Source organism: Pipistrellus kuhlii, unplaced genomic scaffold, assembly GCF_014108245.1.
Source record: "Pipistrellus kuhlii isolate mPipKuh1 unplaced genomic scaffold, mPipKuh1.p scaffold_m20_p_44, whole genome shotgun sequence".
NCBI classification, from domain to species: domain Eukaryota; kingdom Metazoa; phylum Chordata; class Mammalia; order Chiroptera; family Vespertilionidae; genus Pipistrellus; species Pipistrellus kuhlii.
In genome coordinates this window covers 2,062,611-2,085,194 of record NW_023425545.1, presented here as the reverse complement: position 1 = coordinate 2,085,194, position 22,584 = coordinate 2,062,611, and the positions used below count along the sequence as shown (strand labels likewise).

The 22,584-nt window shown below is 67.9% G+C and overlaps 1 protein-coding gene across 5 annotated transcripts in view; it reads left to right on the top strand.

Annotated features, from left to right (window-relative positions):
* The window catches only part of RBFOX3 (RNA binding fox-1 homolog 3), a 77,897-nt gene that overhangs the window by 33,874 nt on the left and 21,439 nt on the right, over positions 1 to 22,584 (top strand). For 3 of the 5 annotated variants that reach the window (XM_045572152.1, XM_045572151.1, XM_045572154.1), the window contains exon 1: positions 8,449 to 8,712. The exons of the other annotated variants lie outside the window; for them this stretch is intronic. In XM_045572152.1, coding sequence (XP_045428108.1) covers positions 8,608 to 8,712 — 105 coding nt within the window. In that variant the 5' untranslated portion in view covers positions 8,449 to 8,607. Of the gene's footprint in view, positions 1 to 8,448; positions 8,713 to 22,584 lie in introns of those variants that run through there. 5 annotated transcript variants of the gene reach the window in all.

Below are 22,584 nucleotides of genomic sequence, written 5' to 3'. Positions count from 1 at the left end.
TGCTCCGGGGGGGTGGGGGGGAGAGACAGTGTTTGTGTCCGTACTAACAACGTCGATGTATTTTTACCAATTTTTAAAATACATACAATACTTTTTTTATTGACTTCTGAGAGGAAGGGAGAAGAAGAGAGAGAAACATCAATGATGAGAATCACGGATCAGCTGCCTCCTGCACACCCCATACTTGGGATCGAGCCCACAACCGGGCCTGTGCTCTGACCAGGAATCGAACCCTGACCTCCCGGTTCATAGATCGATGCTTAACCACTGAGCCATGCTGGCCGGACACCAATTGTTTTGGCTACAGGGGGGTAGGTGGGGATTGACCCCTGTGGGCAGGGAGGACACTGGGTTTGTCCTCTCCATCCTTCTGCTCAGCTGGTAAAGGGCCTGCCCTCACTTGCTCTCCTGCCATCTTCACACCAGGCATCAGGGCTGCCCCGCCCTTGGGCCCCTGCCTCCCACCCGCCTCCCACCTGCCTCAGACACCAACCTCCTACCTGCCCCCACCCGCCTCTGAAGGGACAGTGAGCCACTCTTCCCTCCAGCGGAGAACCGGCCGCTGCAGGCCCCCCGGGCCCTCTCCCGGCATTTCCCGCCCAAACACACCCGTCAGCCTCCCAGCTGGCTTTCCAATGGCCGCACCCAGCCCGAGGCCGCCGTGCTGTTCCCATCCTGTGGCTCCCGCACAGAACTCCTCCCCCCGGGCTGTTCATGTGGCCACTGCACTCAGGGACCATGCGTGTGTGCGGGCAGACGCAGAGGGGGGACAGGGGCCATCTGGGGGCGAGGTCCCGGGTGTCCTGGTAAAAAGGCGGCCGGGGAGGGGGGCACGCCTGTGCGGCTTCCTGCGGCCGCGATGCGGACATTTCTCCCTGGTGCCCGGCGAGGGGGTGGCCCAGAGGAGGGCTCCGGCTCTGATGCAGGAAGATCCCGCTCCCAAGTGAGAACGGCTGTGCGCGCCGAGCGGGCTTCCCCTGCCCCACCGGGAGGTGGTTCACACGGCGCTTCCCGCGCAGCCTCCGCATAGTGCAGCTGCGCGGTGCCTTCCGGTATGGCACCCGGGCCAGGTCTGAGAGAGAGGGTGGGGAGAAATGGCAGCCACACAGGCTTCCTCTCCTCCCCCCCACCCCACCCCAGCTTCACCTCACCCCCACCCAGCCCGGGGACCCCCGGTGCTTGCTGAGAAGTCAGCCTGCCTTTCGGGAGATGCCAGCGAGGCGAGTGGGGAGGGGATAGACTGCGCCAAGAGGGAGACGACTGGCCCCTGGGAGCTGTGGGCACCAGGGCCCAGCGGGGGCCCAGCAGGCAGCGCTAAGCAGCGGCTTCTCTCTGGGGAGGGCTCAGGAGCCCGAGAAGGAAGAAGCAGGGTGAGAGCAAGTCCGCCGGCCGAGGCTGCTGGCGAAGGTGTGCAGGCTCCTGGTGGGAGGCCAGTGTGGGGAAAGCCGGCCACCTGGCCATCTGCAGGGCTCGCTGCCGGCCACCTGACCTCACCGGGAGGTCACTGCACCCGCCCAGGTTTGGCTGAGGAAGGTGGGATGTGCCTGCCGGACGCCCTGGGCCGCGGGAGCTGTCCCCGGTGCTGACGGGCTCCATCTGCCCAGTTGGAGGGCCCAGTCTTTCCGCCCTGGCTCCCGGCTGCAGGAGGGCTCCGGCTGTGGACACCCCCGTCCAGCCCTGGCCCCAGCTCTGGAAAAGGGGGGTGCAGGCTCGGGGCCAGGAGGGTTGTCAGGCGGCAGCAGCGATGAGAAATGGGGCCACGGAGCGACTGGAAGGCCGTGTTTGATCTGTGGCGGGCGGGCTCCTTGCAGCTCTGCTCCCCAGGGGGGTGACCGGAGAACTGAAGCCGCCTCAGCCTCGGTGTCCGCCGGCGGTGTATTCACCCAGAGGGAGACAAAGTCACGCATCCCGGGGGGAGGAGGGAGCCGCGGGCTCCCTGTCCGAATGCCGCTGCTCCTGGCGGGGAGAGGCCTGTCTCCCTCAGTCCGTTCTAACCATGTGGAGTCCTCCCTCTCTGACTCCCATGGTGGCAGGGCTGCTGTTGGGCTTGTCCCCTGGGGCACCCACTTTGTTCTGCAGCTCCTGGGGGTGACTCTGCCCTCCTGGGAGCCACTGTGCCTTCGGCTGCCGGTCCACACTCCCCTCAACGCGCCTCTAGGCTTCTCCCCTTTGGGTGAAAAGGAGGAGGAAAAGGTTTGTGTGAGACATGAGGCAGAATCTCAGGGCGGTGAGACCTGAAGGGCTCCTGGGAGGAAGGGGAGAGAAGACACGCCTGTCCCCAAAGGCAGGCGACTGCTGGGCAGTGTCACCCACATCTCCCACCCGTCCCACCTGGGAGAGGAGCAGGGGCTGAGCTGTCCCTGGTGCTGACGTCTAGTCCGTAGGGGGGCCAAGGTGGGTTTTCGTGCTGGGTTGCCTGTGAGGTGTGTGGGAGGGGGGTGTGGACAGGGAGTGATGTGGGTTTCTCGTGGCCCACAACCTCTGCCAGTGATCAGCCTGTAATCTGAGCCCTGCCTGGTGTGGGCAGAGGGTGCCCCTAGTCATGGCCCCTGGGGGACCGGCCGCCAAGGGCTTCTCTCCTGAGAGCCAGTCACCATCTGAACGCCCCGCTGCCTCCATGCCTCCCAGGGCCTCTGTGGTCATGGCACAGGGCGCAAGTGGACATGCACAGATGCAGGTGAGCAGAGGGCCCCTGGGGGCACCAGGCTCAGAGTGTGGGGGGAGGAGTCAGGACACGGAGCACCTCCAGGGGGATCCGTGAGGAGCCCCTCAGTCCAACGGAGTTGCTCTCCTCGGCCTCAGCGGGTCAGCAGCCCTACTGTGCACTCTCCCTCTGGCCTAACGAGAGAGGAAGCGAGATCATCACCAGGAAGACAAGCAGGCAGTGCGATTGGGATAAGCCGTGCTTATTAACGACGAGGAGTTAAGAGGTTGGGTGTGGGGTTTGGGAGGGGAGCCCAGGGCTGAGGCCCGGACGCTCTCAGGAGGCCCAGCCCGGCCAGCTGTGGTGGGAAGAGAAGCAACGCATCTTGCGTGGGTCCATGGGCCAGGCCTGTTCCGCAGCCTAAACTTGTCCCTTGTGCACGTGACCTCAGGCCACCTCCCTGACCCTGGACGTGTCGTCACTGTCCTTCCCGTGCCCCTGTGAGGACCCGGCCGGGGAGACGAGGGGTTTGGGAGAGCAGCGAGCGAGCGGGTGCGCGGTGCCGCCCCATTAGCAGTCAGCAGGAAATGGCCGTGGGCCTGTCCTCCTCCACCCTCCTCCCTCCTGGGAAGTCGGAGCAGGCAGTGGCTCTGAGGCTCTAGCTGGGCGGCCCACCTTCACTGGCTCCTGTGGTTCTGGGCCAGGATCCTGGATGGTGGCGGGGCCACCGCTGGCACCAAGAGCGCCTTCTGCCGGGGGTGGGGTGGGCCCAGAGGCCGTGGGACCATGGGGGCTTCCCGGCTGCCCCTGCCGCGGCCTCTCCCCCACTGGCCGGTCTCACCTGCTCTCCTGGGCTCTGCTGAGCTCTGCTGAGCTCCTGTCCTCAGGAGAGGAGGAGGGTGAGGTCCTGAGAGCTCAGTGAAAAGGAGGAAAGCCTGGCCGGCGGGGCTTAGTGGTTGAGCGTTGACTTATGACCCAGGAGGTCAGGGTTCGATTCCCGGTCAGGGCACAGGCCCAGGTTGTGGGCTCCATCCCCAGTAGGGGGCGTGCAGGAGGCAGCCGATCCATGATTCTCTCTCATCTTTGTTGTTTCTCTCTCTCCCTCTCTTTTCCTCTCTAAAATCAATAAAAAAAAAATATTTTTTAAAAAAAGAAAGGAAAATAAGTAAACTTGGTCCAGTACCACGTGGCAGAGCAGGCCTTCTGCCAGCACCATCCTCGGGTCCCAGGTCCTGAAGGAGAGGGGCCTCCAGGGGAGAGGTGCTGGCAGCTATGAGCCTGTGCGGCTCTGGTTCTGCCGTGTACCCTGAGCGTGTACCCCGAGTGTGTATCGTAAGCGTCACGAGTGTGTACCTCGAGGGTGTACCCAGAGCATGTACCTCCCGCATGTAGCGTGCCCTGTGCGTTCAGCCTCGGCATTTATAATGTTTAGTTTTGCTGAGACATGGTTGTACCAGTAAGTGAGATGGAGGACCGAATGCGACTGGCAAAGGCCTCCTAATTCAGCAGATAAATAAGCTTCCTTTCCCCGTTGCTACGCTTGCTGCCCTCGGGGCTGGGGCCGGGGGCTGGCACCGAGGGAGGGAGCCTCCTGCCCGGTTGGATGTGGGTGCTGCCCGGGCAGCCTGGGCACCTGGGTGGCCCGGGGTGCAGAGGGGCTCAGGGGTGGGGAGCTCCCCAGTGCCCCCTCTTCACAGGCCTGACCCCTGGCGGGTGTGGGGCGCCCTGCTGGATGCCTCCGGAGTGACTTGGTCAGCCAGGGGGCTCCCTCCTGCCGTTTTCCTCTCTCCCTGCAGGGCCTCCCCCGCCACCATCCCTGCCGCTCTGGGAGAATCAGACACCGCAGGACGAGGCAAAGACAGCTCCCGCTCCCTCGGCTGTGGGACGGGGGCTGGAGCTCCCGGGAGGGCTCGCTGGTGATGTGGGTGTCTGGCCAGTCCCCCACATCCTCACACAGCACAGGGACTGTACCCACACTGCCCTTCCCCGTGGGATGCTCCCTGCAGCTCTGCCACCCCCGCCCGGTCCCGGCCTGTGCCAAGCGGGTGCCTGAAGTCCGGGCAGGATGGCCTGGCGCTGCGAAGCCGGAGATGACGGCCAGCTGCCACCGGAGACGGTGAGCTCACCCCCTCCCGTCCTGGCACGCCTCCGCCGGGCTCCACACTGTCCTCTCTGCGGGTGGCGCTGCGGATGCCAGCCTGGCACTCGGAGCGGGAAGCAGAGCAGGCCCATGAGCACTCGGCCCCCGCCCCCGCCCGGCTCTCCTACAGGGACCGCAGGGCCTCCTGCTTCCCCAGGCGGGTCCGTGTGCAGCCGTGGAGTTCCCCAAGGGCGGGCTGAGGTGCCGTCCCAGCAACACCCCCCAAACCACTCGGCCACAGAACTGCCCACATTACTATTTTTTAAAATATTTTTTTTATTTCAGAGATGAGGGAGAGGGAGAGAAACATCAGTGATGAGAATCATGGATTGGTTGTCTTCTGCACACCCACTACTAGGGATCAAGCCCTCAACCTAGGCACATGCCCCTGACCAGAATTGAACCCGGGACCCTTCAGTCTGCAGGCGGATGCTCTATCCACTGACCCACACTGGCCAGAGCCCCACATTATATTTTCAATCAAAGGCCAGGCCGTTGTGAGCACTTTCTGGCACATTCTCTCACTGATGTCTCTTGTGTCACTGAGGAGCACACCGAAGGGCCGAGGTGTCTGCACGGCTCGCCAGGGAGGGAGGACAGCCAGGCCCTGCCCTTGGAGGGCCAGTGGGGGGCAGCGCCTGCACCCAGCGGGGCTCCTCCGGGAAGGTGATGCGGGTGCGGCGGGGGCAGGAAGATCGGGTGCTCTCGGAGCCTGGGAACCATCTGGGCCGGCGGTATTTATAGGGTGCCCAGGAGCGCAGATAATTACACTCAGCTCCTGCCGCCCTAGCAAGCCCTTCTCCGAGTCAGGGCGCACGGGTATCTCTCCCTGGCTCCTGGCGTGCGTCGTGAACATGAGCGCTGACTGACAGCTCTTCCCGCTCGCAGCCTTCCTTCCCCCGGGCCCGGCTCCCCACCTGCCACTCAGGCCGCCCGCCTGGCCCAGGAGGCAGAGGGTGTCCAGAGGGCTGGGGGAGGGGCTGGAGACTATTGTATCCCCGTCTAACACGCCTCCCAGGCCAGGCCCTTGAGGGCAGGTGAGGAGGGCAAGGCTGCCCACAGTGAGTCTGGGTGGGCGGGCCGTGCCCTGGGAGTGCCCATGAGCATGTTGGAGGGTCGAGGGGCACCAGTCCGCGGACACTGGGATCTCCACCTCAGGGGCTGTGCTGCCCGGGCCCTTGGTCTCTGAAGGGGAGAATGGGGAGTCCAGATGGGCTGCAGAGTCCAGCTGCTCCTCCCTGACCCCCGGTTGCCTCCCAGCGGGCCAGCCTCCTCGCCTGCCGTTCATCACCGTCCGCAGTCCAGGCCGCCTGAGGCGTGAGCCGGACACGCAGGCCGCTCAGGTCCTTTGGGGAGGTTCCCGGTGGCCGTCCTGGGCCGGAGCCGGGTGTGAGGAGCGGCTGACGGAGGCAGGTGGCTGGGCTGAGGCCCGAGGCTGACCAGGTGCCGAGACCCATCTGGCTTTCTGGGGGCTGGGGGCTGAGTGCGAGGGCCCCTCAGGGGACCCTCCCTGACCGCGCCCCAGGTCTGAGCTCCCACAACCCTGGGCTGTTCCTGCTCTCAGCACAGCAGGCTGAGGGCTTGGTTTCCGCACCGAACCATGTCTCCCTCCGGGACAGAGTCCGCCATCACTCCCGCACGGGGCCCGGGTCTCGGTCGGAAGCTGTGTGCTGGGCCCGCTCCCCAGCCCTCTAGCGGGAGGAACAAGCCTGGTTTTCCGTGGAGGTGGGGTAGCGATGGGCAGTCCATGAGGGAATGGTCCCAGGCAGGGTGAGTCGGGAGTCCCAGGTGAGGGTGAACTGTCATGGCCGCCCCAAACTCCAGTGTCCGCAGGGCGGAGCAGTGCCGCCTGACGGGCTGGCAGAGGGCAGAGGGTGCTTCAGCAGCAGGGGGAGGGCAGAGCTGTGCCATTGGAGGGGAGGGCTGCCCCTGCTCCTGCAGCGGGCCGATCGGGCGGCACACAGCACAGGAGAGCCCTCTGCCAGGCTCCACTTGCAAACGCAATGCCCGGCAGAGCTGCTGCTCCAGACGCCTGGGCCTCGGCGCCAGGCCCCCCACCAGCGTCTTGGGCGGTAGGGGTGCCGCTGCAGGGACCATGTCAGTCATCATCGGCAGGAAAGCAGGGGCCCCCTGGCCAGTCCACAGCCAAGGTGCCCACCCCCCACTGTGTGCCCGAGCCACCCCTGGGGCATCCCTGCCTGGATTCCAGAAAAGGTCAGGCAGGTGCAGCGACCAGGCCAGGGGGGCCCGCTCTCCCCGGTGCCACTCTCTGGATCTCGGCCCTTCCGGTCCCTGCCAGACACCCTGACCCCCTCGCTCTCCAGGAGAAAGGGGAGCCAGGGCTGCCTCCTTCCAGCGGCACGGGTGCCTGAGAGGGTGTCCAGGGGCACACACCCGCCTGCTTGTTCAGAAGGAGCTCAGAAGAGGTGCCCAGACTTGGCGCAGGGAGCCAAGCGCACCCTCCCTCCGCCCTCCTCCGGCTCCAGCCTGAGGGGCCCTGTCTGCAGGCGGCAGTGAGGGCCACAGCACGCCTCCCCGCCGGGGCTGCCCCTTGCCAGGGGGTCCCAGGCCTGCCCCCTCCAGAGCGGGGCTTGTTCTCCGAAGTGAGAAGAGGGGGGTCCCAGGTGCCCTTAGGTAGATGGGCGAGTCCAGAGCTGCTGCTGGGCCCCTGAGACGCCCCTTGCCAGGGAGAATGTATGTGTGTGTGTGTGGGTGGGGGGGCATGTTCTGCTGCCGCTGCCTCTCAGCCATGCTCACCTGCGGCTGGTCCTGCCAGAGCTTGGCCGGTGGGCATCTGGCGAGTGAGGCTGCGCGGCAGGCCCTTGCGGGGGTCCAGGTGAAGCTGCAGGTTTATGTGGGCTCGCACACACCTGTCACTGGTGGTGTAGGGCCAGGGGTGGGGACCCGCGCCCTCCTGCGGGGTGGCGTGTGGGTGTGGGGAGGAGAGGACGTGTGGTAGCTAGTGCCCCTTGCCCCCTAGTCCATGATGAGGATCCACAAGACCACGTGCTGTGGCAGGCAGGCGGGGAAGGGAGTCTGTGGCCAAGGAGATAGGAGAGTTCCCGGGGCTCCGGCTGGGGTTTCCGAGCCCAGGGCGCCAGGAGGGGAGGCCTCTGCGTAGCTGTCCTCATTGCATCAGCGCCATCCCGCCCCAGCTCCCTTAGGAGCGGGCTTCTCCGAGCCGAACGCAGCGGCAGCGGCGGCTCCTCTGCAGTGGCTTGTGGACCGGGGAGGGGAGGCCGCTCCAGACCCCAATCCTGAGCAGCGGCGGGGCTGGGGGGCTGGGGCTGCGGGAGGGCGGAGGTGGTGGCCCCTGCGCCGGCGGGCCAGGGGTTAAGCGCTGGGTCAGCTGTTGTGCCCGGTCCGGGTTCCCTGCCCTCCGCGGGGCTGTCTGACGTCGGAGTCCGGGGACCCCCCCGCCCGCACGCGCGCGCACAGACAGGCCGGGAGCTCTAAGGTGGCGCCCCCCTATCCTCCACCCCCCTCCGCCCCGCCGTCCTCTCGTCTCGCGCACAGACCGCTCTGGCCATATTCTCGCGGGCGCTCCCCGGCACCCGCGCCGGCCGGGAGCACGGAGGAGCCGGGGCGCAGGGCTCTCCTCCTGCTCCCCGGTCCAGGAGCGCCACGAGGGGGAGGAGGGGGTGAGGAGGAGGAGGAGGAGGAGGAGGAGGAGGAGGAGGAGGAGGAGGCGGCGGCGACGGAGACCCAGAGGGCGCCCGGGAGGCAGGGCGCGCGCACTCGCCCAGGGACGCGCGGAGGGTGCGGGCGGCGCAGCGAGCGCAGAGCCGCCTCGGCCGCCCGCGGGGCGCCCCCCTGCCGCCCCATGCTGTGCTCCATGGCCAACTCCGGCTGCCTCCTGCTGCCCAGCGCCGGCAGCATGCTCCCGCACGCCGTGCCCTGCTCTCCCGCCTTCCTCTTCCTCCAACAGGTAAGCCCCCCGCCCGCCGCCCGGCCCTCGCCCCCCGCCCCGCCCCGCGCACGTGCCCGCCCCGCCGCCCACCGCACTCCGCCGCCTGTCGCGCGGGGCCGCTGCGTCCCCGGCCACGGCGCGGGCTCCGGGCGGGTAGCTGCCCCCTGCGCAGGGGTTGTGCGTGGGGGGCGGCGGGGCTCGCGCTGCGCCGAGCGGGGGCGGGGAGCTGGGGGAGAACCGGAGTTTGAGGCTTCGTTTGCAACTTTTCGGAAGGCGCGGGAGGGGGCTGCGGGCGGAGTCTCGGGGGAAGCCGGGGAGGGGGCGGCGTCCTCTGCGCCCTGGTCACTTTGGGGAACTTCGCGTCAGCCGGGGTGGGAGGTCGGGGAGCCGGGGCCCCTCCAGCCGAGCGGGGAAAGCCCGGGGTGGGCGGAGGCGGAGAGGCTGCGGCGAACGCCAGCTCTGCTGCAGCGGGAACTGCGTGCTGGGCCTACGGAGGAGGCCACCCGCCTGAGGGGCTGCAGGGGAGGCCCGGAGCTCCGAGGGAAGGGGGCCAGCCGGACTGTGCCATCTGCGGGCTGCGCAGGAGGCTCGGGCCGGCGAGGAGAGCTGGGAACCCAGCCACTCTGAACCCCAGCCCCCAAGATGCTCCGGGAGGGTGCGCACCACAGTCTCAGGCTGCCCCAGTGGGGGCGGGGACCCTGCCATCCCACCCGATGCGGATTAGTGCTGTCCCTGCCCGCGCACTGAGAACGGCCAGGGTTTCCCTCGCCACCCGCCCCCCCCCCCCCCCCAGGCCCGGCCTCTGGGTCTGCGTTTCCCAGTGCCAGGCTGGCCAGAGCCCGGGGCCCGCAGCGCCCTGGCCGACCTCCCTCCCGGCCGTGTGGGTGCGACACAGCCCCCTTTATGGCTAGTCCCGCGCCCTCTGCGGGGTCTGCAGGGGCCCGGGGCGACTTGGAGAGGCCGGAGAGCTGCGGGCTGCCTGGCCCGGCCTGCCTGGCCCAGGGGGAACGCTCCCGTAGGACCTGGTCTGCACCCAGTGCTGGGGCTGGGAGCGGGGTGCCGCCTGAGCCCGCGGTCAGGGTCAGGCAGGCCTGGGGTCCCGGAACGCCCCCTCCTGCCCTCCCCGGTGGGTGGGAGGGAGGAACCAGAGTGTGTCCCCTGGAGACAGTGATAGGCTCAGGAGAGGCTGGGCCTTGGCATGGCGGGTTCTTGTCTTTGGCGCCCCAGGGGCTCTCCCCGGACCCCAGAGAGAAGGGCCGGGGAGGTGGCTCAGGAGGCGCTTGGACAGAGGGCACCCAGCGCTGGGCCCGGCCCAGCCCCTGGGCTCCGGGCGGTCGGGTGGGCCCGGCACCAGGACTCACGCAGCAAAACTGCCAGGCGTGTCCGCGACTGCAGAGGCCGGTCCGCACCGTCCCCGGGGCCAGCTGTGACAGCTGGGCGTCCTGCTCGCCGCCCAGGGGCAGCAAGAGCGGGCGAGGGGCCCCCACACCGGGCCGAGGCCGGCTCCCCGAATTCCCCATCGTCATTTGGGGTGCAGACAGTCAGGGGCACCTCACAGGTGGGTTTCCTGCACCTCCCAGATGTGCGTGATGGCTGGGGTCCCCAGGGGACTTCAGGTGGGGCTGAGGCCCTGCTCGTCTAACCCCCTCCCAGGGGCAGCTGCTCGGAGGAGCCAGGACGTGCCCCACCCCCTGCGGGCTGCCTGGGGGGGCGGTGTGTAGAATGGGGGAGGAGCCAGGACGTGCCCCACCCCCTGCGGGCTGCCTGGGGGGGGTGTAGAATGGGGGAGGAGCCAGGACGGGCCCCACCCCCTGCGGGCTGCCTGGGGGGGCGGTGTGTAGAATGGGGGAGGAGCCAGGACGTGCCCCACCCCCTGCGGGCTGCGGGGGGGGGGGGGGCGGTGTGTAGAATGGGGGAGGAGCCAGGATGGGCCCCACCCCCTGCGGGCTGCTGGGGGGGGCGGTGTGTAGAATGGGGGAGGAGTCTCGGGCTGCGCTCTTAGGTCAGCTCACCCCCGGAGACAGGGCGGTGGCCTGAGTGCTGATGATGCAGCTACAGGCCTCCAGGGGGTGCCAGGCAGGGTGCCGTCTGCACGGGGTCGGACCAGAGCTCATGGTGGGGTGAAGGCCCCCGGTCTCTCCAGAGCTGGTGGAGGCGTCCGCAGTGGGTGGTGCTGGGAGCCGTCCGTCCCGTGAGGGCAGTTGTTGGGAAGACAGTTGCCCATCGGGCCAGGCTTCGGAGCCTCCAGTTTCCGTCACAGCCGTCGCAGGGTGCCCTGCGTCTCAGCGGGGTGGAAGGTTCCAGAACACAGCCCCTCGTGGCTCTTCCCAGGGTGCACCTGCACAGGCGCACACGGCTCTGAGGTCCCAGGCTGACACAGAGGAAGTGAGGCAGTGGGTCTGTCCCCAGACCGGCTCTGAGAGCCCGCGGCTCCCCGGTGTCCTGGACGCGGAGCGCGGCTGAGGAGGGCCCCTCCCGAGCCAGGCTCGCTCCCCGCAGGCTCCCGGGGAGGGCGGCAGGTCTGAGGCTGCGCGCTGGGTCTCAACAGCACGTTCGCTAGCAGCGCAGGAGACCAGACGGGGTTTGCGCCCCGTGAGGGCCGCCAGCCGGCCCCCTGGGACTGGCTCCGGGAGTGAGAAGACCAGCCCCGCCAGTAACTCCACCCCCCGAAGCAGCGCCCAGTGTGCTGAGATGGGGCGCCGTAACCCCCAAGACACAGTGGCTCTGCAACCATTAGAGGCGCGTGTTGTCTGCCCTCCTCTCGGCCTCTCGGCCCTGAGGACCCTCCCGGGTGCCCAACTTCAGGTCCCCATGCAGGGTGGGCTGTGTTCGTTAGGAGCTCACTCCCCGGAATGGTCCTGGTGCCACTCCGGTGACGCCCCGCAAGGCCTGGCCTTGGTTTCCCCACCTGCCCGGCCCACCTGGGGCTCTGGCTCCCTTCCAGGGCAGCCCAGGACACTGGTCCCCCCACATCTGGCCCTCGGGGAAGGGGGAGGCAGCCCTGGGGTGCGACACGGGAGGCTGTGGTCCCTGCGCACCGTGTCCGTGAGGAATGGAGCGTCCGGTCTCCTCTGCGGGGAGGGGAGGGCTGGTCTGACATGCAGACCCCCAGGGGGCGCCCTGGGCGGCCGGGCTGGCGCCATGGAGACACTGGGAGAGAGGGAGGAGCCCCAGGCAGGGCAACGGGCTTTGTCCGGTGATTACCTACCACAGAGCCTCCTGCTGCTCGGCACACCCGGGACCGCTCCGGGGAGCCAGAGCCAGAGCCTGAGGGTAAGAAGCGAGTGGGGAGGAGATGAGGGCGGGGCCGCTGCCCCCCCCCTCCCCCCGCGGCGCTCTGGGCCTTCCTGGGGCTGCGTCTTGGTCCTCCCCGTCTTGTCATCTTTATGCTCTTAGTCACGGTGAGCGCACAGGGGGCCGGGCTGCCATCGCCGGAGTCTCCGGGGGGCTGTGGGGTTCCCATCCCATTTCGGGGCGCGGAGCCAGCAGTCAGGAAGCGTCCCCTTGGGGAGTCGGACGTCTCGGGGTGTTGAGCTTCGCTAGTAGAGCCTGCGTGGGGAGCCGGCGCTGCCTCTGGGGCGGCACAGCAGCTACTCCCGGAGCGGGAGGAAGGGTGCGTCACGGCAGCAAGGGGACCCCTCCCGGGAGCGTGCCGCCTGGCGCGGCCGGCGACTCCGGGACCGTCGGGGGCCACTTGCTCTGGGCGGCATGGGCGCCTGGGAGAACACCCTGGCTGCCCGAGGGGCCACGCACACGGCTCGCCCACCCTCTTCTTCAGCAGTGCACGCTGAGGAGGTCTGGCCCCGGGCCCGCGCCACGTCCTGAAACATGTCCTATGGCCTGGCCGGTGTGGGTCAGTGGTCAGAGTGTCCATGCTGGTCAAGAGCACGTACTCTGGTTGCAGGCTCAGCCCCTGGGCCTGGTCAGGGCGAATGCGGGAGGCAACCAATCTGTGTGTCTCTCTCACATCAATGTTTCTCCCTCTCTGTCTCTCCACGTTCTTTCTACTCTCTTTAAAAATCAATAGAGCCGGGACCGGTTTGGCTCAGTGGATAGAGCGTCTGCCTGTGGACTGAAAGGTCCCAGGTTCGATTCCAGTCAAGGGCATGTACCTTGGTTGCGGGCACATCCCCAGTAGGCCGCAGCTGATCAGTGACTCTCATTGATGTTTCTAACTCTCTATCTCTCTCTCTTCTTCTCTGTAAAAAATCAATAAAATATATATATTTCTTTAAAAATCAATGGAAAAAAATGCCCTCGGTGAGGATTAACAAAAAAACAATGAAATGAAATGAGCCTACCGGCAGAGAATTTAACCAGGCATTCTCAACTGGCCCACCTGGTCCGGAGCCCTCCTGCCTCGGGGCCCCTGGAGGCGGCCCTCCCACCAGGACTGCCCCCCGGGTGCAGGTCACTCGGCTGTCTCCGCGGGTCCTTTTCCAGTGTGCTCCCTGTGGTTCCCGTTTGCTCTGGACTCTGCTGAGGGTTCGTGCACGCTATACAGTTGGGGAGACTGAGGCACGAGGGCTTGGGTGTCATGGTGAGCAGGACGCGGGACACCCTGGGCAGTGAGCGTGGCACAGAGCGGTGGCCGAGGCAGCGCCAGCCCCGGGCACAGACCAGAGGCGGCCGGACGCCCGCGTTCAGACCCAGCAGAGCTGAAGGCTGCGCCTCGGGGAGCAGTCTCGGGCCCCCAATGCACACAGAGATGCAGTGTGTGGGACCGAGTTGGCGCATCCCGACACGCGTGCCCCTTAGGAAGGCCTGCGTCCGTTTCCTGGGCTTACAGCTGATGGCTAAGGGGCATACCCCACACCCATATCCCAGAATCTTCGCCATCATCCTTCCCTGCCCCAGGGACCCCACAGCCTGGGCAGCGGGCCCCCGCACTGAGGCTCTGGGACCCGGTGGGCACAGAGGAAGCTGGTCCTGCCTGCTCCCCCTGAGGCCTGGGATTCGGTGGCCTTGTGGGCAGTGCTGGCTTCCCCGCCTCTCCCCTCATGGCGGCCCTGAGGTGCAGCCCACAGCCGGCTGGCATGCTGGGAGGCCCGCAGAGGGCAGGGAGAACCTGCAGCCGGCAGAGACTGGGCCCGTGGCCTCCCTCCCCCCCAGGCACAGCGGGTGCCCACGCCCGCCAACCGCAGGCCGCGCCGAGCCGCACAGCCCGAGTCACCGAATCGTCGTCCTTGGCGGTGGTGAGGCCGATCCCAGCCCGGCGCCCTGTGTCCTCCTTCCGCACCGGGACACGCACCCGCGGGCCACTCACCGCAGAGGGCCGGGTTGCCAGGGAGGGCGGGAAGCCGGGGGCCTCACCAGCTCTGGGTGTGCCTGCCTCCCCCGGGCCAAAGGCGGGGTCCCACGGGCAGGGCGGGCATCAGGAGGGAGGTTGGCTGTTCCTGGCAGGTGGGTCTGACCCAGACCCCGGGGCCCCCAGCGACTGTCCCAGCCCCCCCCCCCCCCAGCACTGGCCTCTGTGCTGCCCAGTGAGCCCTCGGCCTCTGGTCCCCCTCTGTCAGTGTTGGCCTTAGAAGGTTCCTCCCTCCCAAGCCTCTCCTGCCTTCCGCCGTCCTCCCGCTTTCCTCAGACCCTCCCCATCCTGCGCTCCAGCCACCTGTGCACCGCCCCCCTCCCAACATCCCCCCCCCCCCCCCCGGTGGCCTGCCAGCCGTGCTCATGGCTGCACGGTTCCGGAGGGGCTGTGCTTGTGGCAGACGCCATCTCGGGACCAGCAGGCCGACTCCCTCCAGCGCCCGCCCCACCAGGTGGTCCTGAGAGGTGCCCTCTGCACAGCCCCGCCCACAGCGAGTGGCGGGAAGGGCCCGCTGCCCGGGGCCAGTGGCCTGGAGCTGGCGCCAGAGCGAGGGCCCAGCCGTCGCGGGCAGAGGGCGCGGGCACCTGCGGGTCCGCTGGCAGTTCTGCTCCATCGCCGCCTCCTGGGCCTCCTTCCTTCCCCAGGAGCGAGCAGAGGGCCGGCCGGGCGGGATGTGGGCTGAGAAGCGGAGAGAGTGTGAGCCCTGTCCCGGCGTCATATCCCGGGGGGCGGGGAGGGGCGGCAAGGGCGGCCTGTTGAGGAGGGTGGCTCAGCTGGGCTCCCGCTGGTGCCTCGGCCACTCCCAGCGGCCGCGTGGCTGCCAGGTGAGGGCGAGGGGGTGAGCTCCCCGCCGCTGGAGGAAGCCAGAGGCCGCTGTGGGCCTCGGAGGCTCCGGGGCGATGCTCCCGTCACACAGACGCGGTGCCGCAGCCGCACAGCCGACGTGTGCTCGCAGCCAAGGAAAGTGCTTGGAGCAGGCCCGGCGGATTCACTTTCTCAGCCCTGTGCGCCCAGACACCCCCCCGGCGTGAGGCAGGCAGTGGCGGCGGAGGCTGCGGAGCCAGCGAAGCCACTGCAGCGTCCTCGTGTGGGCACTGGTCGCGCTCATGGGCTCGGGCTCACCGGGTGGTGATGGCCCGTCGGACCGGACAGCACAGCTCAGCTCACTGCTCGGAGCCCAGGCTGCAGGCGGCGGACTGCGCACAGAAGGGGCGGGAGGGGAGGGGGCGCACATCGCGCTGCTCCAGAACCTCCATCTCAGGGGGCGTGGACAGGATGGCCTTGAGACCCTCCCCACAATGCGGGGGGGGGGGGGGGGGCTGGCCTTGCACAGGGTCCCAGATCCCAGTCTCTGCCTCCGTGGGGAAATGGGAGAAAACCACGTTTCCATGATACATCCTCGTGTGTGTGTGTGTGTGTGTGTGTGTGTGTGGTGTGGGGGTATGTGTGTATGTGTATGGGGTGTGTATGTGGGGTGTATATGTGAGGTGTGTGTGTATGTTTGTGGTGTGTGTGTGGTATGTGTGTGGGGTGTGGGATGTGTGTGTGTGTGTGTGTGTGTGTGTGTGTGTGGCATGTCCCCTGGGGACTGAGGGCCAGCATGGAGGTCTGGGGGGATGTGAGGGGTAAATGGAGTTGCCCCAAAGGAGCTTGGCCTGGGCCTGCATGGAACTGCTGATGCAGGGAGCTGCCCTGCCCGCCCCCCCAAACCTCGCTTGGACATCCCCCTCTCCCGCCCCCCCCCACTCTCCACCTACAGCCTCAGCCCAGGACCCACGGGCGGGTGGGTAGCCTGTGGGTTGCAGCCAAGCCCACCCTCCCAGAGCCGGGCCTCGGACCGTTCCTGCCGCCATCGCTTCCAGCGTCCTAGGGGCTTTGCCTCCTCCAGCTGCGGGTGAGGGCCTCGCCCGCCGGGGGCGCTGCCGGCGCAGAGAGCAGAGCTGCTCCTGCTTATGGTCCGGAATCAGCTCAGGCAGGGCGGGCGGGTCAGGGCCACCCCCTTGGCGTTCGCATGGCTCAGCGTGAGGCTCAGGCCTCGGCAAAGGCCGCAGGAGGCTGGGCAGGGGGGCAGTGGCTGGTCGGGCCGCCGTGTGGCCGGGAGCGCTGCCTCTGGGGTCCCTGGCGGCCGGGGAGCGCGGGCACCTTGTCTGCAAGGCTCTCGGTCCCGCTGGACAGGAAGCAGGCCCGATGGACTGGCCAGCGCTGTGGGCACCGCTGGGAGCAGCTGGCCCCTCCCGCTCAGCGGCCCCTCCTTCCCGCGCAGATCCCGCCCTGCTCAGCCCTGGCACTGTGCTGCTCTGCTGGGGGCCCACTGGCTGTCCCCCGGTGGCATTTCTGACACCAGAGGGGGCTGGTCAGAGTCAGGAAGAGGGTCTGTGGGTGCCCCCGCCTCTCCACAGCCTCCTGTGCTGCGCCCCCGTCTGCAGAGCAGCACAGCCTCCCTCCTGGGGCCTGGGGTTCCCCTGGAGCGAGCGCCCGCAGCCCGTCCTCACACAAGGCCCTGAGGGTCCGTGCCCAGCGCTGACCCAAGGGGCCCAGCCAGGCGGCCTCTTTCCCCCAGAAAGGCCCGGCCTGCTGCCACCCGTGAAACGCAGAGCCCCACTCCAGTGACCTCTGACCCCCGCTAGAGGGGCCCCAAGGAGGACCAGGCAGGTGGGGAGAGGTGGCTGGGCAGCGGGGGAGGTTGCGTCCCCCTCCTCCTCCCCCCCTCCTCCCCTCCCCACCAGCTTGAGCCTCTGGGTTTGGGGTCGGAGGAGCACGGGGCCCTGCAGTTTCTGTCCCCGCTTGTCACTCACCCTGCTAGCCCCCGCCACGCCCACACCGGCTCCCGCACGGGCCTGGCAGCCAGGTCCCCGTGGCGCCTCCCACGCCAGGTGGCACGGGGGCTGCTCCAGCTTGCTGCAGCGGGAGCCGCCGGATCCAGGAAGCCTGTGCCTGGGTTTTTCCATCCCAGCCACCTGCGTCTCCGGCTCCTCCCCCTCCTGCACTGCCTCACCGTCCTCGGGCCTGTGCCAGCCTGCCTGCCCCCCCTCCCCCCTGCCTACCCCCCCGCGCCGCCTGCAGACCCCGGCCGGCCGCCGCGCACCCTCACGCCTGCAGCGCCCCGGGGCTCTGTCAGCGCAGCTCGTTCACACGCTGCTCAGTCCTTAGGAGAGCACGGGGTCAATTCTCCACAGCGCCTTCCTCTCCGTTTAACTAATTTAGCCGCACGATTGTTACAAATCTCATTTTTTTATGGACCCGCTTCTCTGTCCAATTGAATCACTAAACCCTCATTTTCTCAGAAGCGCTGAGCACGTATCTGGAGGGGAAATTATGCTCCCGTCTGCCGCTCAGGACAGCTCATGCATGCGTGAGCCGCATGACACGTATGTGACGGCCACACGGTCGGCCTGTGCGGGGTGGGCTTGGCGAGGGCAGGAGGTTCACGTGTCCCGCATCAGCACCCTGAAGGGCAGGGCCCCGGGCAGGGTCCTGTCTGTCCCGCCCTGTCCCCGAGGGTCCGATCGTGTGTGTGTGTGTGTGTGTGTGTGTGTGTGTGCGTGCAGACAGACAGCCCTGGTGGGAGGGGAAGTGTGTGTGTGTGTGTGTGTGTGTGCGTGCAGACAGACAGCCCCGGTGGGAGGGTGTGTGTGTGTGTGTGTGTGTGTGTGCAGACAGACAGCCCCGGTGGGAGGGTGTGTGTGTGTGTGTGTGTGTGTGTGTGTGTGCAGACAGACAGCCCCGGTGGGAGGGGGTGTGTGTGTGTGTGTGTGTGTGTGCAGACAGACAGCCCCGGTGGGAGGGGGTGTGTGTGTGTGTTTGTGTGTGTGTGTGTGTGCAGACAGACAGCCCCGGTGGGAGGGTGTGTTTGTGTGTGTGTGTGTGTGTGTGCAGACAGACAGCCCCGGTGGAGGGTGTGTGTGTGTGTGTTTGTGTGTGTGTGTGTGTGTGTGCAGACAGACAGCCCCGGTGGGAGGGTGTGTGTGTGTGTGTTTGTGTGTGTGTGTGTGCAGACAGACAGCCCCGGTGGGAGGGTGTGTGTGTTTGTGTGTGTGTGTGTGTGTGTGCAGACAGACAGCCCCGGTGGGAGGGTGTGTGTGTGTGTGTTTGTGTGTGTGTGTGTGTGTGTGCAGACAGACAGCCCCGGTGGGAGGGTGTGTGTGTGTGTGTGTGTGTGTGCAGACAGACAGCCCCGGTGGGAGGGTGTGTGTGTGTGTGTGTGTGTGCGCGCGTGTGTGCAGACAGACAGCCCCGGTGGGAGGGTGTGTGTGTGTGTGTGTGTGTGCAGACAGACAGCCCCGGTGGGAGGGTGTGTGTGTGTGTGTGTGTGTGTGTGTGCAGACAGACAGCCCTGGTGGGAGGGGAAGTGTGTGTGTGTGTGTGTGTGTGTGCAGACAGACAGCCCCGGTGGGAGGGTGTGTGTGTGTGTGTGTGTGTGTGTGCAGACAGACAGCCCTGGTGGGAGGGGAAGTGTGTGTGTGTGTGTGTGTGTGTGCAGACAGACAGCCCCGGTGGGAGGGTGTGTGTGTGTGTGTGTGTGTGTGTGTGTGTGTGTGTGTGTGCGTGCAGACAGACAGCCCCGGTGGGAGGGTGTGTGTGTGTGTGTGTGTGTGTGTGCAGACAGACAGCTCTGGTGGGAGGGTGTGTGCGTGTGTGTGTTTGTGTGTGTGCGCGTGCAGACAGACAGCCCTGGTGGGAGGGGAAGCCACATTAACTCCCGGTGAAAACACACGTTCTCCGCCTCGTCACTAAAGGGAAATACAATTCACGTCTAACGCCCGTGACGCCAGCTCTGCGAGGGGGGGCGGGACTGGGCGGCGGGTGTGATGGGCCCCAAGGTCACGGGCGGAGGGCCCTCGGGGAGGGGCGTGGAGGGGCCCCTTAGGGGGCGGCTGGGGGTCATTTCTGACCCGCCAGCCCTGGGATTTTCTGTCTCCACTCCCCAAAGGAGAGTGTGGCTGTGTGGCTGCTTGGGGTCCTCGGGCAGCCTTGGGGTTTTTACAATAGTTTTACTGACTTCAGAGAGGAAGAGAGAGAGAGAGAGAGAGAGAGAGAGAGAGAGAAACATCCATGATGAGAGAGTCATGGATCCTGCGCGCCCCCCATTGGGGATGGAGCTCACAGCCCGGGCCTGGGCCCTGACCAGGAATCGAACCCTGACCCCCAGGCTGTTGCTCAACCACTGAGCCACCCGGCCGGCAGCTGTGGGTTGATGTGGCGGCCACTGTTTAACCTGCAGGAGGCCCTGGTGCCCGGGTTGTCTGGGGCTCAGAGGGGTGTCCTGCCCGGGAGAGCGAGCGTGTGCAGAGCACCCCATGCCCGCGTGGACAAAGCTCTCTACACCTTTCAACCGCCCAGCCCCTGCCGGGGCCACGTGTCTCCCCGTGCACGGGTGCGGGCGCGGGTGCGGGCGCAGCAGCCCGCCCGTTGTCTGTGAGCGGCCATATCGATCTGCAGGGACCAGGCGGCTCGGACAGCAGTGTCGGCGTCTTTGCCGGAGGCTGGAGCGGAGGCGGGTGCTGGCAGGGCCGTGGCAGCCGCTCTCCTTGGCTGGTGGACGGGCGTCCTGTCCCTTTGTCCTCGCTCGGCATCCCTCTGGGCGTTGGTGTCCTGACCTCTTCTCACGAGGACGCCCACAAGGCCGCCTCTAACCCCGTGGCCTCCGCTGCAGCCGCCGCCCGGTGCCGGCCGGGCCCGTCTGAGTCGGAGGGGACGCAGGTTAGCGCGGAATGGGGCCGAGGCAGCGCCAACGCCACCGGAGCCCAGAGCCACCCCTTGCATGGTCTCTCGGCACGCGATTACGGCCAGTGGCGGGAACTGCTAAAACGTCTGGGCTGGATGGCCATTGTCAGTGCCCTCGACCAGCACGGCCATCGTGTGCCAAGCACACTAGCGGCCCACGGCGTCCGGGAGGCGGAGGTGGACAGTCCGGACCCGTGGCCGCTGCCTGGGCGGCCGCTCCTGCCCCGCCCCCGCCCTGCCCCACCCCCGCCGGCCTCCCCCGGGAGACGCCTCCTGGGGCCCGGGCGTCCTCCAGGCTCCGTGCCGGCTCCTGGGGGACATCGTCACCGCACCAGCCAGTTCTCCCCGAGTCCGGTCATCGTCCGGCGGGGCCAGCTTCTAACTTCGAGGGTCCCCGCAGGGTTTCTGATTCGGGTCCTGCGGCCTCAGGGGAGACAGGAGCTGTCCCTGTCTGGGGAATGGTGAGGGGGGTGTGGTGTCCTCCGGAGGCGGGGCGGGGGACAGCCCGGGGCGGGGGGCAGTCCGGGGGCGGGGGGCAGCCCGGGGCGGGGGGCAGCCGGGGGCAGGGGGGCACCCGGGAGCGGGGGGCAGCCCAGGGCGGGGGGCAGCCCGGGGCGGGGGGCAGCCCGGGGCGGGGGGCAGCCCGGGGCGGGGGGCAGTCCGGGGGCGGGGGGCGGCCCGGGGCGGGGGGCGGGGGGCAGTCCGGGGCGGGGGGCAGCCGGGGGCAGGGGGGCACCCGGGAGCGGGGGGCAGCCGGGGGCGGGGGGCAGCCGGGGGCGGGGGGCAGCCGGGAGCAGGGGGCACCCCGGGGCGGGGGGCGGGGGCAGGGACTCTGTTGGCCGGGGACCAGCAGAAAGGCTCTTGGCCAGGAGTCAGTCCACTCCCGAGCCACAGGGGCCAGCTGCAGCCTGGACAGTGCCCAGCGCTGATGGCACCCGCCCTGGCCAGAGCAGAGGCAGAGGGTGAGGACAGACAGACGGGGGTGGGGCGGAGACTCAGCGAGAGGACAGACCGAGACTGGACCTGAGACGGAGAGAGACGGGGAGTGTCCACGGGTGGGACAGGGTCTCCCCAGGTCCTGGGGTTCCTCCGCCCCTCCCCCGCCTCCTGGCCCACGTGGAGGTGGGGGGCAGGGGAGGGAGGCCGTCCTTGCTGGGGCGGCTGCAGACCAGCCAGTGTGGCTCTGTGGTTCGCCAGGAAGGAAATTCATTCTCACCGGTGACCACAGTGGAGTCCGCCGCTGCCAGCCAAGGGCGTGGAGTCCCTGCTCGCTCCCAGGGCCCTGCGTCCTGACTCCCGGGAGGGCCAGCGCCCCTCCGCGGACGCCGAGGGCTCCAGCGAGCCAGCATGCCCGGTCCTTTGGCCCAGCTCGGGGGCCCGGGGGTCCGGCGAGGGGCCAGGCCATACCTGGGCCAAGCTGGGCCAGCTGCCTGTTCGTCTCTCACAGTCAGCTCTGCTGCTGCAGCACGGAGACGCCCACGGACACTGTGCAAGTGAATGGATGTGGTGGGGTTCCGATAAAACTTTATTTGCACAAACAAGCCAAGGGCCAGCTTTGTCCTGTGGGCTCCAGTTGGCCATCCCCTGGTCCACCTGACCCTGGAACCCTAGGCCTGCCCAAAAGGGGTGGCAGGGCGGGACACAGAAACCCAGTGAGCAGCCCAGAGCTCAGGGAGGGCTCCTGCCTCAGCAGGACATGGGGTGCCAGGCCTCTGGGGTCCTTGTCCCTGGCGTGGATGGGGAATGGAGGCCAGGGCAGCCTGGCCTGGGAGACGACACCTGGGCCCCAAGGCCAGAGGACACTGCTCGCCCCCTGGGTGGCCCTGCAGCCCAGAGCCAGGCTGAGGTCCCAGGAGGCATCCAGAGCCATCCAGGGCCAGGTGTCCCTGGAGATGTCGCGCACAGCGGGCCGGTGCCTAGAGCAGCAGCCACATCAGCCCCCTGGCCAGAGGAGGGCTCGGCCGGAGCTGCAGTCCGCCCGCTGGGGCAGGGCCTGAGGGGGGACCCAGGGGCCGCCTCGGGACAGCAGGACCCGCCGAAACCCCCAGATGCGCCGGTGCTGACGTGGCTGAAACCGGAGCTGTCTGGGCTTCAAGGGGAGGGGTGCTTGTGGGGAGCCAAGGGACAGGAGGGTGCCCCTGCCTCTGGCCAGGGGGTGGGGTGGCCCGCTCCTTCCCGGCCCTGCAGCCCTCAGGGGCTCCCTCGCCATGCCCTGCCGGGAGCTGGTGTGCACCCCGTCTCCCGCTCACCCCGTTCCGAGTGGCCTCTGCTCTGTGCTCCTGACAGGGATACCAACTGGGAGCAGGCTGAGGTGGAAACGGGGTACACCCTCTCCTCCTTCTGCTCAGACCTTCCCTGCCCCCCACACCCGGCCCAGGCCACCACCTCACAGCCCGGCCCCCACCTGGCCACCCCAAGCCCCGGGTGTGCCCCCACCGCCCGGGTCCCAGAGCCGGGCCGCGCATTACCGTTTCATAATTCTCTGAAATATACATGAACTTGGCTGGATGCAGGCAAAGCTGCACCACTTACCGCATGAATATTTCATGCTGGCTTCGCTCCGGGTGTCCATCTGACAGAGTGGAGCCGCCGTCTGACCCCCCCCCCCCCCCGTCTCCTCCCACCACCTCCCGCCCGCGGGGGCAGCCGGCCCTTGGCTGAGCTCGGGGTGCCCGAGGAGGTGGGGCCAGGCACTCTGAGGGGTTCGGTGGCTGTTGGGGGGACTGAGGGGCTCGGGAACGTGGAGTGGGTCCGGAGCTGCTCTAGGGCGGCCGCACCCCACTTTGTGGGCTGAACGTTCAGGATAAAATCTCCGTGTGGTGGAGAGCCCTGGGGAGGGTGGAACCACAGCCCCG